This window comes from Ixodes scapularis, unplaced genomic scaffold, assembly GCF_016920785.2.
Source record: "Ixodes scapularis isolate PalLabHiFi unplaced genomic scaffold, ASM1692078v2 PGA_scaffold2__306_contigs__length_199485367, whole genome shotgun sequence".
In the NCBI taxonomy this organism is placed as follows: Eukaryota; Metazoa; Arthropoda; class Arachnida; order Ixodida; family Ixodidae; genus Ixodes; species Ixodes scapularis.
This window is the reverse complement of record NW_024609857.1, coordinates 144,760,075-144,773,153: the sequence shown is the minus strand read 5'-3', so window position 1 is coordinate 144,773,153 and position 13,079 is coordinate 144,760,075. Positions and strand designations below refer to the sequence as shown.

At 47.3% G+C, this 13,079-nt stretch overlaps 1 protein-coding gene across 1 annotated transcript in view; it reads left to right on the top strand.

Moving 5' to 3' along the window:
* The window catches only part of LOC115326952 (snake venom 5'-nucleotidase-like), a 71,980-nt gene that overhangs the window by 39,052 nt on the left and 19,849 nt on the right, over nucleotides 1-13,079 (top strand). Inside the window, exon 8 of the mRNA XM_029987875.2 lies at nucleotides 6,289-6,486. Coding sequence (XP_029843735.2) covers nucleotides 6,289-6,486 — 198 coding nt within the window. The remainder of the gene's footprint in view (nucleotides 1-6,288; nucleotides 6,487-13,079) is intronic.

Genomic DNA, 13,079 nt, shown 5'->3' with positions numbered 1-13,079 from the left:
TCCCAGCTGCTCGGGTGAAGTGTTTTCGGTATTGTTTTGAGGGTCTCTTGTAGTGCTTGTTGGTTGTGAGGGCAGTCCCAAAGGATATGTTTATTATTAGGGTAACTGTGGCACTTTGCGCACTTCGGTTGACCTTCGCGTCCCAACAAATGATGCGTTATGTGCGGTGTGAGGATGGTGCCAGTCTGGGCTCTTCGTACCAATGTAGAGTGCAGTCGGGTCAGAAATTGTGAGAAGGATGGGAGGGTGGTCCTGTTCTCTCTCCATTCCAACAGTGTGTTGGTTCTGTTGGTGTGGAGTGTCTTCCTGTGTATGTAAGGGTCGTATGTTTGTGGCCATGGAGTGGAAGGTCCCGGTTCAGTGATAGCTTCACGGGCGAGCTGATGGGCCAGCTCGTTGCCTTCGATTCCTCTGTGGCCTGGAACCCATTCCAATGTGACTAGGAGGTCTGGGTGGTCTTTCATGATCTTGGAGAGGTTAGTCTTTACATGAGGTGGTAGGTTGTTTTCTCTGAATGTTCTCAGGGCGCCCTGACTGTCAGAGCGGATTGTGACGTTTTGTAGCTGGGCGTTTTCTTGAATGGCCTCCGCGATGGCTTGCATTTCCAAGCTAGTGGGTGATGGGGCCTCGCGGTGTTTTCGTTTTGTTTTCTTCGTAGGGCCGGCTGTGGCCGTCGCACCTTCTTGAGTGTGGTGTAAGTAGACGGCATCGGTGTAGATGCAGTTGGTGGGTTCTGGTCGTTTTGAGAGCATATGGACCCTCTCTTGTCTTCGTTCTTGGTGGCGCTCCGGGTTCATGTTTTTGGGAATGGGTTTGACCATGATGTTTGGTATGGTGTCCCATGGGGGCGGTTTCGGTGGGATAGGGGGGAGTGAGGTGATGTCATATCCCAGTGCCTGAAGGATTTTTCTGCCGTGCTGAGATGTTTGGAGCCTTTGTATCTGCCCAGTTTTGTGGATTTCCGTCTTTTCTTCTAGCGTGTTCATCAGTCCTGTGGCTTGTAGAAGGTGAAGGGGGGTGAATTTTGGAACGCCTAAGGCGATCCTGATGGCCTTACGTATGCTTATTTCGATTTTTGAAAGTTGCGTTTTCGTGAGGGAGTAATATGGGAGTCCATACATTACTCGGGAGATAATGAAGGCTTCTATGATTTTCTTGATTTCGTGCTCTTTTAGTCCGTGCCTTTTTCGGGTGACTCTGCTGATCATATGTGTAATCTGTTGTATCTGTTCTAGGGTTTTGTGGACCCAATCGTGGGCTTTGCCATTCTAGTCCAGCCAAAATCCTAATATTCTGATTTTTTTCCTTCTTGGGATGGCGTGTCCTGATAGATTCAGTTGGATGAGGTCGCAGGTTTTTTCTGCCTGCGATTGGTTGGAGTTGAGGACTACGACATACTCGGTTTTCTCTGGGGCGCAGGACAGTCCCAATGTGTGGATGTAGTTATGGACAGCGTCTAGGCCCTCTTGTAATCTGTGTTCTTGTTCTGCTGGGGAGCCGCTGCAGCACCACAGTGTGATGTCATCCGCATATACTGCTGATTGGAGGTCCGTGATATCGTGAAGTTTGTGAGGTAGGTCCTTCATGGCAATGTTGAAAAGCGTGGGTGATAGTATGGCGCCTTGTGGTACCCCGGTGGTAATTACTCTCTCTTCACTTTTATATTCTCCAATTTTGATCCGTATGGTGCGGTTGGAAAGAAAGCTTCTGATGTGGGCTTCTAATCGTTTGCCTGGGCTGATTTCAGCGATTTTGTCAAAAATGGCTTGGTGACTGACGTTGTCATATGCTATGCGGATATCTATGCCAATTATCGTGCGAGTTTCAGCTGTGCTTGGATAGTCGTAGACGTCTTGTTTGATTCGAAGCATCGTGTCTTGTGTGGACACGTGTCTACGGAATCCGGTCATGGTCTGGTGGAAGGCTCCCTGGTTGTGCAGGTGCCACTCCAGTCGTCGGAGGACCATCTTTTCCATGAGTTTTCCGACGCAAGATGTGAGAGAGATGGGCCTTAGGTTCGTGATTTCGGTGGGTGTCTTGCCTGGTTTGGGGATGGGGATGACTTCAGCGGTCTTCCATTTATGAGGAATGTTGCCACTTTCCCAGGCTCGGTTAATCTGATTAAGGAGGGCATCGATGTAGTTCTTAGGCAAGTTCTTAAGCATCGTATACGTTATGCTATCTGGTCCGGGGGTGGTGTTTCGTTTGATGGAGTAGAGGGCTGTCAACAGCTCGTTTTTGCTAAAGGGGCTGTCTGATCCTTCCTGCGTTTCGGTTATTCGCGTGTCATCAGTGAGGGCGGTTTGACCTGGTCCCGGGTTGTATGGTGCAGAATAGGGGTAGAAGAGTGTGTGGAGTTTGGCCGCCAACTCTTCATTTGTGTAGCCCTGTTTAAGTTTGATCTTTTCTAATGAGTGTTTTGGCTTCTTTTTGTCGAGCAGTGCGTTCAGTATGTTCCAGACTCTGGTGGTGTGGAGTTGGCCGTTGAATCCGTTACGTAGTTCAATCCACTGGTCGTCGGCGATTTTCTGGGCGTAATTTTCAGCTTCCTCGGTGACCTTCTGAATGACCTTCTTGAGGTTCCGATTTGTTTTTTTCTTTTTCCATTTCTTAACCAGCTTGTGTCTGGTGTCCCATAGATTGAGTAAATGTCTATTTATGCTGGGTGACTAATCTGTCTTGGTAGGTGTGGCAGTGTGTTTCTTGATGCTTTCTGCAATGTCCTTGACCCACGCGCTAAAGTTGTCGGGGGGTTCGTTTTTTTCTAAGTCACTTCGGACTTTCTCCCATTTGGTGATGGTCGCTTTGGGAAGGTTTCGTTTTGATTTGTCAGACTTTTTGCGATTGGTCGTGGGTTGGGCGACCTCGATTTGGAAAATGTAGTGGTCGCTACCTAGGGTTTCTTCGGTATTTGACCATGTTATGCCGGTGGGGTTGTTCGACCAGCAGAGGTCCGGGCTGGTGCCCTTCTCAACGCTGTTGCCGATTCTTGTAGTGGCAGTGACATCGTTGATGAGGTGAAATTTGTGTTGTGCTGTTTGATTGTGTAGTGTGTTGCCGTTGTGATTTGTATTCTCGTATTCCCAGAGCGGATGGTGACAATTGAAGTAACCTGCGATGATGACTCGATGACCTTTTGTTTTTTGAGCCAGGTCTCGGATCGACTGCGTTTTCGCGATCTTGGTATTTGGTCGCCAATATACGTTAAATAATGTAATTGGTTGGGATTGGTTTGGTGGCTGGCATTCGATGCCTACTATTTCTCGGTTTTGATAGTTGAGCTGATCAGTGTTGATTTGGTTGGATGGAATTTGCTTCGCTACGTAGGTAGCTGTCGTTGTTATTGGGGCAATAGCTGTATTGGGCGGTTGTAGCTTTTTGTTTTTCCTATATGTGATGCAGATGCTGGGTTGAGTGAACTTTTGGTAACCTGGGGTGTTGAGGTCTCCGTTGGCTTCCTGTATGAGGATAATGTCGGGTTTGGGTTCTGTCTGTTGTATGCGAAGAGTGAGTTCGGCTTTTTTTCTTCGAAGGCCTCTACAGTTCCATTGCCATATTGTGGTGCTATTGTTGCTTTGTGTTGTTTTATTCATGTCCTCGTTCTTGTGGGGTAGTGATCTCTTGGATATGCACTTTGGTCCCCTCTTGTGGCTCTTGGTCTTGGTAGCCTCTCTTGCGGCTCATGAGAAGATTAATCTTCGTTTCCATTTGGTTCATTTGTAGTTGCATTTGTTGATTTTGAATTGTTAGTTGGTGCACCATTTGCACAGGTGCGGTTAGGGTTATCTCTCTAGCAGGCTGGGGTTGTGACGGCGTCGTTACCGAGTCCGCTTCCTCCATGCTCTCCTGATTCATGGAGTGATGTTCGTTTCGTGATGGTGGCGCTATTAGGGGTTTGGGGGTCTGTGTGTGTCTCTGTTGGATCCCCATAGCGATCGCTCGGGCTTGATTGCAAATTGTGGGGTTCTTGCGCGCTTTAATGAGAGCTTCCCTGTACGACTGTGTTTTGGTAAACGTGCTTTTGGGGTCGCCTTGAGGAGAAAGGAATGGGTCACTCTTCCTCGGCAGACTCAGGCTCCTGGCCCGGGCCCTGGGGCGTCTCTTGGTTCTTGGAAGTTTGTCCCCCGGCGTGTGTGTCGGCTTCTGGGTAGGTGGTCTTCTGGGCCTGTCCTGGCCTGCGTTGCGGTCGGTGCCGGGAGGGTTGGTTTGCTCCTGTTTCTGCGGTAGCATCGGGTATTCGTCTTCCAGTACTGCATACCGGTTGGCTATTTCTAGGTAGTGGCGCGATTGGGGAGGTGCCCTTGCATTTGGGCGTCGGGGCATCGGCCTTGAGGCAAGTAGTTGTCTTTTCTTGCGGTATAAGATACCTTGGTTGTGTTGTTCGTCGGCGTAGACCCGGGCCGGGTAACTGGGGTCGAGTGGAGAATGGTCTTCGTCGCAGTTCTTGCAGTATGGGGTGCATTGGTGGTTCTCGTCAATTTTGGTGTCGGGTGGAAATTCCTTGCTGCATTTCTGGCAGCACTTGAGGTGGTTCTTCTGCGGGCAGACCTCGGATTTGTGTCCGATGCTCAAGCACGTGCCGCATATTAGGCTTCGAGGCCTATAGGGGTACACGCGTGTAACTACCCAGTTTATGGTGACGTATTTTGAGGGGTAGAGTCCTTCGAAAGTAAGTAGAGTGGTATTGCTGTTGCCGATGGTATGGGCGGATATGAGTTTTCTTCCGTTGCATCCGATGTTCTCGAGTAGCCGCTCGTTCGACCATCCCTGAACACCATGTAGTACACCGCGGGCATGGCACTGTTCATGGCCAAGTAGGTGCGGGTCGCGTGGTCTGTGCCTTGTATAGGGGGCGATTCAATCAGTAGAATCTTGTCCCGGGCACTCGGTTTGTATGTGTCCACGGCGATCAAGTTTTGTTGATTTCTGACTTTGATGTAGGTTTCTCCGCGCTCGGCTATGGTGAGCTTAGCGGTCGTGATAACGGCTAAGCCGAGTTCGGTCTGGGGTACTTGACGGAGGTCAATTCCCGTCTGTGGTTTGATTATAACGGTCTCGTATTGATTTAATCGTTTCTGGGCTGATGGGGCGCTCTTTCAGGGCGTGGTGTCGCGTAAATCAGCCATGGTGGGCAGGCGACTGCTCCACGGTGCTTGGGAGTGCTCGTTTGCGAAGTGAGCCATGACGGCAGAAAAACGTTGGTCGGGGTGAATTCAAGGGGTTCCGATCGGCGAGTGTCGTCGATGGAGCCTGAGTTGGAGGGCTTTTGGGTGCCTAGCGGCGAGCTACGCTGGCGAACTCGGCGCGCCATGCGCGCCGCGCCAGCGAGGGCCTGTGCTTCAATGTAGTCTTAGCGACGGACTGCGTGGTCTGGGCGGAAAGTGTTCGAATAATCAAGGAGACTCACTTCTTTCGCCGGAATTTCGACGGCGGTCTTGCGGGTGGTGTGCCGGTAAGTTCTTCAGTGTGAATTCAGGGTGGATTCGGTCTTTAGACCAGAATTTCAAGGAATTCTCGCGGAGCTCGAAATGGGGAAACCTCACTCCGAGATCACTTCGTCGTCTTCTTCGGAGGAATAGAGAAAGATGGAACACCCAACCAAATAAGTTTAAACAAGAGGCCGAGCAGGCCACGAAACGTCGGGCTTTTTAAACACAGTTGGTTAGAGTACCTGCCGCTTTTTTTATTAAATTTCAGCATATCACATACTTTACGCCAGTGAAAACAACATGTAAAGTAAAGAAGTGTACATAGCACAGGATTATAGTAATTGACGAAATGAGAACGGCACGTCGTCTCTTTCTGGTGCTCGGCATCTAGCACCCCCTGGTTGCCTTCCGTTGTACTTCGGCTGTTCGTGCACGCTGAAATCTGAAGATACACCGAGGTAATATTGAAGGTGCAGGAGGTGTCACAACCAGTCACAACTGAAAGATCTCCCTGCCGTTCTCAACACCACTAGGTTGGTGTTGAGAACGGCAGGGGTTCTCAACACCACTACGTTGGTGTAAACGAACATACAACAGCCTGTGTACCACAGTTTATAATCATTCACTGTGAGAAATTGAAGCTTATAACTCAAACTTTGACATATAAGACAAAGTACTGCACTACAAGCATTGTTCGTATCAGATCAATCGTAAGTGCTTATATAGCATGGTAGTCAATTATGTGGATCGAGACTCGTATTAATTTACACACTTCACTTATAATCAGTCTCAATAGAATAAGACGTTCTCGCTATTCTTCGTGTAACCAGTCACGTCGGCTTCGTTTCGTTTCCCGCAGGTATCCGGGTAACGTACAACCTCTCCCGAGAAAGCGGTTCCCGTGTGCAGTCTCTGAAAATTTTGGGCACGCGTTGCAAGGTTCCCGTTTACGAAGACGTCTCCAACGAATCCACGTACAGTGTGGTCACGATTGACTACATTGCAAAAGGAGGGGACGGCTTCCCAATCGATGCGTCTGTCAATAGTACAACGAAAGGTAAGAAAATCAGCATGTCACGCCGGCTGCTTCGGGCTGTTGTGCTCCACGCACTGCTTTAAGCGTGACGCCACAGGGTAAACGTCACAAACCCGGCCAACGTAGGTAAATACAACCAGTCTTCCCAAAATGAATTATAGCGCTCATCAGTGAGCAAATAATTTCTTGTGCGTCATTCCGCAACGGTCGTTCTGTTTTCTCACTCTCTGGAGGGAATTGGACGCAATATTTGTGTTCGTATTATTCTCTACGCGTGTGCAGTGCTCATATTTATCACGTGACCTTTGGCCTGCTGCTTATATGGAGAGAAACCTAAAGAGAGAAGGAAAGCGTGCGGTGGACGTCAGATCGCCGAGCTCCGATTGAAAGGATACAGGGTGGACCCAAAGGCTTGTTGCCTTTGTCGCTACACACTGTTCCTTGCCAGTCATAGCGACGAAGAGCGTCGTCTGCTCCTCGCACAGTCTCTGGCGTCACCGTACGCTCTCATTTTCTTCCCTCCTTCGCTGCCCCCATGCCCCGGCAGAATAAGATGCCGCTGTTTATGCAATTCACTAATTTGCATTGTTTTCCTTATATAACACACATGTTTTTTCCTGTTTTTTTTTTGTTTTTTTCATCAGCGCGTTTACACTAGATGACATTCACAGAGCAGCGTTGGTCTACGTTAGACTACGTTTACGGGTTTGCGTCAGTATGCGCCTGCAAGCTGGCGACGACAAGCAATGCAACGCCTGACGTTCAGGTTCTGGCTAAATGAGATCTTAATTTGACATAGGCCCTGCAAAGTAATCAAACACAATGTTGTGAAGTTTCTTCGTAAGTGAAGTTTACTGACGAGTCTCGCGTGCTTCAACATCAGTATTCTCACTGCTTTCCAAAGTAAAAAAAACACAAACTTTTGTAAACACAACTTATTGTGCACATAACATATTCTAAACATAACACATTTTAAACTTATTATATTGTAAACAACATATTGCAAACATAATATATTGTAAACATCACACACTTTAAACGCAACATGTTGTGCACATAATATGCTGTAACTATAACATAATGTAAACGTAACATTATTTAACCATAAAATATTGCAAACAATATGTTGTAAACGTAACATATTGTCAACATAACACAACATAGCGTAACATAACGTAACAAAACATAAAGCCGCCCCCGTTCGTCTTCAGACAACCCCAGGATTCTCGGACAGGCGAGCGCCGCCACTACTTACGCCATCTATCGGCCGCCGTTGCGCCGGCGCCCGTAACTCAATGGACCAAAGCGATCTTTTTTTATACAAAGAAAACTAATCACTCAATCGCTTTGCACTTTATTGTCACGTTTTAATACGCTGCCCTCAACCTCCACGAGAAATTTCGTGGTCCTGGGTTTATATTAAGTCTGGCCAAAATGCAACCAAACTTTTACGCATTGGTTCCTATGGCGAACCGCAGAAAAATCATACGTCTTTTCAACATTCAATGCAAACCCTAAGAGAACCACACCATCAATTTAGTTGCATTTTGCTATATATATAGCCAATGTCTCTAGCTCCATGGAAACATTTTTTATTTTCAAATTACTTAAATTTAAAGTGGTTCCCCAGGACTTTAAATACCAAAAAGAATCCGCAGTTGGTGAGGAGACTCGAGGATTCAGTGACGTTGTTGCGTTCCTAAATACATTTTTTAGCAACATATGTAATGTATAACAAAACGGCAACTACACTGAATATTTTCTTAATTGATAAACACGGAACCTGAATGCAGGTTTTTTTCTGTTTTTTGTTCTCATCGCGTAATTAGCTCAAATACATTATACTTAAAGCGCTGAATAATTAAGGAGTCGAAACGTTTTTTGATCCGAACTATATTTTACAAAGTGTCCAAATTTCATTTCACCAGCTATTCCACTTCCTCCCCCCCCCCCCCCCCCAAGAATGGTATTAAAAATAAAAATGCCAAAATGAGTGGGCGTGGTCCAGACATTTTGGCCAACGCGACATGAAGAGTACCATTTATGGCGACATTTAGCACGCTGTTACTGCTAATTAATCAATCTTATGTAGGTTTGCTACGCGTGCGCCCAAGAGCTTTTGAAACGGCCCAGTATCTCTTAAGTCATCACAACCTCAGACGTCAAAATCAGGCAAAAAAGGGGCGTGTCCCAGAAATTTGGCATACGTGCCGCCAATTGTACCATCAATGGCGACACTCAGCACTCTATAAGCCATAATAATGCATCTCCTCTAGTTCTGCGACGCATATGCCCGAGTGCTTTTGAAGCGGCCCAGAATTTATTTAGTTATCACTCTCCAAAGCTTGCCTCAACCGTCAAAAGGGGGCGTTTCCCACACATTCGGGCATTCGCGCGTCAATTGTACCATCAATGGCGACACTCAGCAGTGAGTAATTCATTATAAGGAATCTCCTCTAGGTCTATGACACGTATGCCCGAGTGCTTTTGAAGCGGCCCAGAATTTATTTAGTTATCGCTCTCCAAATGTTGCCTCAGACGCCAAAATCAGCCAAAAAGGGGGCGTTTCCCACAAATTCGGGCATACGCGCCGTCAATTGTACCATCAATGGCGACACTCAGCAGTCTGTAATTCATTATAAGGAATCTCCTCTAGGTCTATGACACGTATGCCCGAGTGCTTTTGAAGCGGCCCAGAATTTATTTAGTTATAGCTCTCTAAATGTTGCCTCAGACGCCAAAATCAGCCAAAAAGGGGCGTTTCCCGCAAATTCGGGCATACGCGCCGTCATTTGTACCATCAATGGCCACACTCAGCAGTCTGTAATTCATTATAAGGAATCTCCTCTAGGTCTATGACACGTATGCCCGAGTGCTTTTGAAGCGGCCCAGAATTTATTTAGTTATCGCTCTCCAAATGTTGCCTCAGACGCCAAAATCAGCCAAAAAGGGGGCGTTTCCCACAAATTCTGGCATTCGCGCCGTCAATTGTACCATCAATGGCGACACTCAGCAGTCTGTAATTCATTATAAGGAATCTCCTCTAGGTCTATGACACGTATGCCCGAGTGCTTTTGAAGCGGCCGAGAATTTATTTAGTTATCGCTCTCCAAATGTTGCCTCAGACGCCAAAATGAGCCAAAAAGGGGGCGTTTCCCACAAATTCGGGCATACGCGCCGTCAATTGTACCATCAATGGCGACGCTCAGCAGTCTGTAATTCATTATAAGGAATCTCCTCTAGGTCTATGACACGTATGCCCGAGTGCTTTTGAAGCGGCCCAGAATTTATTTAGTTATCGCTCTCCAAATGTTGCCTCAGACGCCAAAATCAGCCAAAAAGGGGGCGTTTCCCACAAATTCGGGCATACGCGCCGTCAATTGTACCATCAATGGCGATGCTCAGCAGTCTGTAATTCATTATAAGGAATCTCCTCTAGGTCTATGACACGTATGCCCGAGTGCTCTTGAAGCGGCCCAGAATTTATTTAGTTATCGCTCTCCAAATGTTGCCTCAGACGCCAAAATCAACCAAAAAGGGGGCGTTTCCCACAAATTCGGGCATACGCGCCGTCAATTGTACCATTAATGGCGAAACTCAGCAGTCACTTGCTGAGTTTCGCATTAATGGTACAATTGACTGCGCGTATGCCCGAATTTGTGGGAAACGCCCCCGTTTTGGTTGGATTTTGGCGTCTGAGGAAACATTTGGAGAGCGATAACTAAATAAATTCTGGGCCGCTTCAAGAGCACTCGGGCATACGCGCCGTCAATTGTACCATCAATGGCGACCCTCAGCAGTCTGTAATTCATTATAAGGAATCTCTTCCAGGTCTATGACACGTATGCCCGAGTGCTTTTGAAGCGGCCCAGAGTTTATTTAGTTATCGCTCTCCAAATGTTGCCTCAGACGCCAAAATCAGCCAAAAAGGTGGCGTTTCCCACAAATTCGGGCATACGCGCTGTCAATTGTACCATCAATGGCGGCACTCAGCAGTCTATAATTAATTATAAGGAATCTCCTCTAGGTCTATGACACGTATGCCCGAGTGCTTTTGAAGCGGCCCAGAATTTATTTAGTTATCGCTCTCCAAATGTTGCCTCAGACGCCAAAATCAGCCAAAAAGGGGGCGTTCCCACAAATTCGGGCATACGCGCCGTCAATTGTACCATCAATGGCGACACTCAGCAGTCTGTAATTCATTATAAGGAATCTCCTCTAGGTCTATGACACGTATGCCCGAGTGCTTTTGAAGCGGCCCAGAATTTATTTAGTTATCGCTCTCCAAAGGTTGCCTCAGACGCCAAAATCAGCCAAAAAGGGGGCGTTTCCCACAAATTCGGGCATACGCGCCGTCAATTGTACCATCAATGGCGACACTCAGCAGTCTGTAATTCATTATAAGGAATCTCCTCTAGGTCTATGACACGTATGCCCGAGTGCTTTTGAAGCGGCCGAGAATTTATTTAGTTATCGCTCTCCAAATGTTGCCTCAGACGCCAAAATCAGCCAAAAAGGGGGCGTTTCCCACAAATTCGGGCATACGCGCCGTCAATTGTACCATCAATGGCGACACTCAGCAGTCTGTAATTCATTAGAAGGAATCTCCTCTAGGTCTATGACACGTATGCCCGAGTGCTTTTGAAGCGGCCGAGAATTTATTTAGTTATCGCTCTCCAAATGTTGCCTCAGACACCAAAATCAGCCAAAAAGGGGGCGTTTCCCACAAATTCGGGCATACGCGCCGTCAATTGTACCATCAATGGCGACCCTCAGCAGTCTGTAATTCATTATAAGGAATCGCCTCTAGGTCTATGACACGTATGCCCGAGTGCTTTTGAAGCGGCCCAGAATTTATTTAGTTATCGCTCTCCAAATGTTGCCTCAGACGCCAAAATCAGCCAAAAAGGGGGCGTTTCCCACAAATTCGGGCATACGCGCCGTCAATTGTACCATCAATGGCGATGCTCAGCAGTCTGTAATTCATTATAAGGAATCTCCTCTAGGTCTATGACACGTATGCCCGAGTGCTTTTGAAGCGGCCCAGAATTTATTTAGTTATCGCTCTCCAAATGTTGCCTCAGACGCCAAAATCAATTAAAAAGGGGGCGTTTCCCACAAATTCGGGCATACGCGCCGTCAATTGTACCATTAATGGCGAAACTCAGCAGTCTGTAATTCATGATAAGGAATCTTCTCTAGGTCTATGACACGTATGCCCGAGTGCTTTTGAAGCGGCCCAGAATTTATTTAGTTATCGCTCTCCAAAGGTTGCCTCAGACGCCAAAATGAGCCAAAAAGGGGGCGTTTCCCACAAATTCGGGCATACGCGCCGTCAATTGTGCCATCAATGGCGATGCTCAGCAGCCTGTAATTCATTATAAGGAATCTCTTCCAGGTCTATGACACGTATGCCCGAGTGCTTTTGAAGCGGCCCAGAATTTATTTAGTTATCGCTCTCCAAATGTTGCCTCAGACGCCAAAATCAACCAAAAAGGGGGCGTTTCCCACAAATTCGGGCATACGCGCCGTCAATTGTACCATTAATGGCGAAACTCAGCAGTCTGTAATTCGTGATAAGGAATCTTCTCTAGGTCTATGACACGTATGCCCGAGTGCTTTTGAAGCGGCCCAGAATTTATTTAGTTATCGCTCTCCAAAGGTTGCCTCAGACGCCAAAATGAGCCAAAAAGGGGGCGTTTCCCACAAATTCGGGCATACGCGCCGTCAATTGTAACATCAATGGCGACCCTCAGCAGTCTGTAATTCATTATAAGGAATCTCTTCCAGGTCTATGACACGTATGCCCGAGTGGTTTTGAAGCCGCCCAGAGTTTATTTAGTTATCGCTCTCCAAATGTTGCCTCAGACGCCAAAATCAGCCAAAAAGGGGGCGTTTCCCACAAATTCGGGCATACGCGCTGTCAATTGTACCATCAATGGCGGCACTCAGCAGTCTATAATTAATTATAAGGAATCTCCTCTAGGTCTATGACACGTATGCCCGAGTGCTTTTGAAGCGGCCCAGAATTTATTTAGTTATCGCTCTCCAAATGTTGCCTCAGACGCCAAAATCAGCCAAAAAGGGGGCGTTTCCCACAAATTCGGGCATACGCGCCGTCAATTGTACCATCAATGGCGACACTCAGCAGTCTGTAATTCATTATAAGGAATCTCCTCTAGGTCTATGACACGTATGCCCGAGTGCTTTTGAAGCGGCCCAGAATTTATTTTGTTATCGCTCTCCAAATGTTGCTTCAGACGCCAAAATCAGCCAAAAAGGGGGCGTTTCCCACAAATTCGGGCATACGCGCCGTCAATTGTACCATCAATAGCGATGCTCAGCAGTCTGTAATTCATTATAAGGAATCTCCTCTAGGTCTATGACACGTATGCCCGAGTGCTTCTGAAGCGGCCCAGAATTTATTTAGTTATCGCTCTCCAAATGTTGCCTCAGACGCCAAAATCAGCCAAAAAGGGGGCGTTTCCCACAAATTCGGGCATACGCGCCGTCAATTGTACCATCAATGGCGATGCTCAGCTGTCTGTAATTCATTATGAGGAATCTCCTCTAGGTCTATGACACGTATGCCCGAGTGCTTTTGAAGCGGCCCA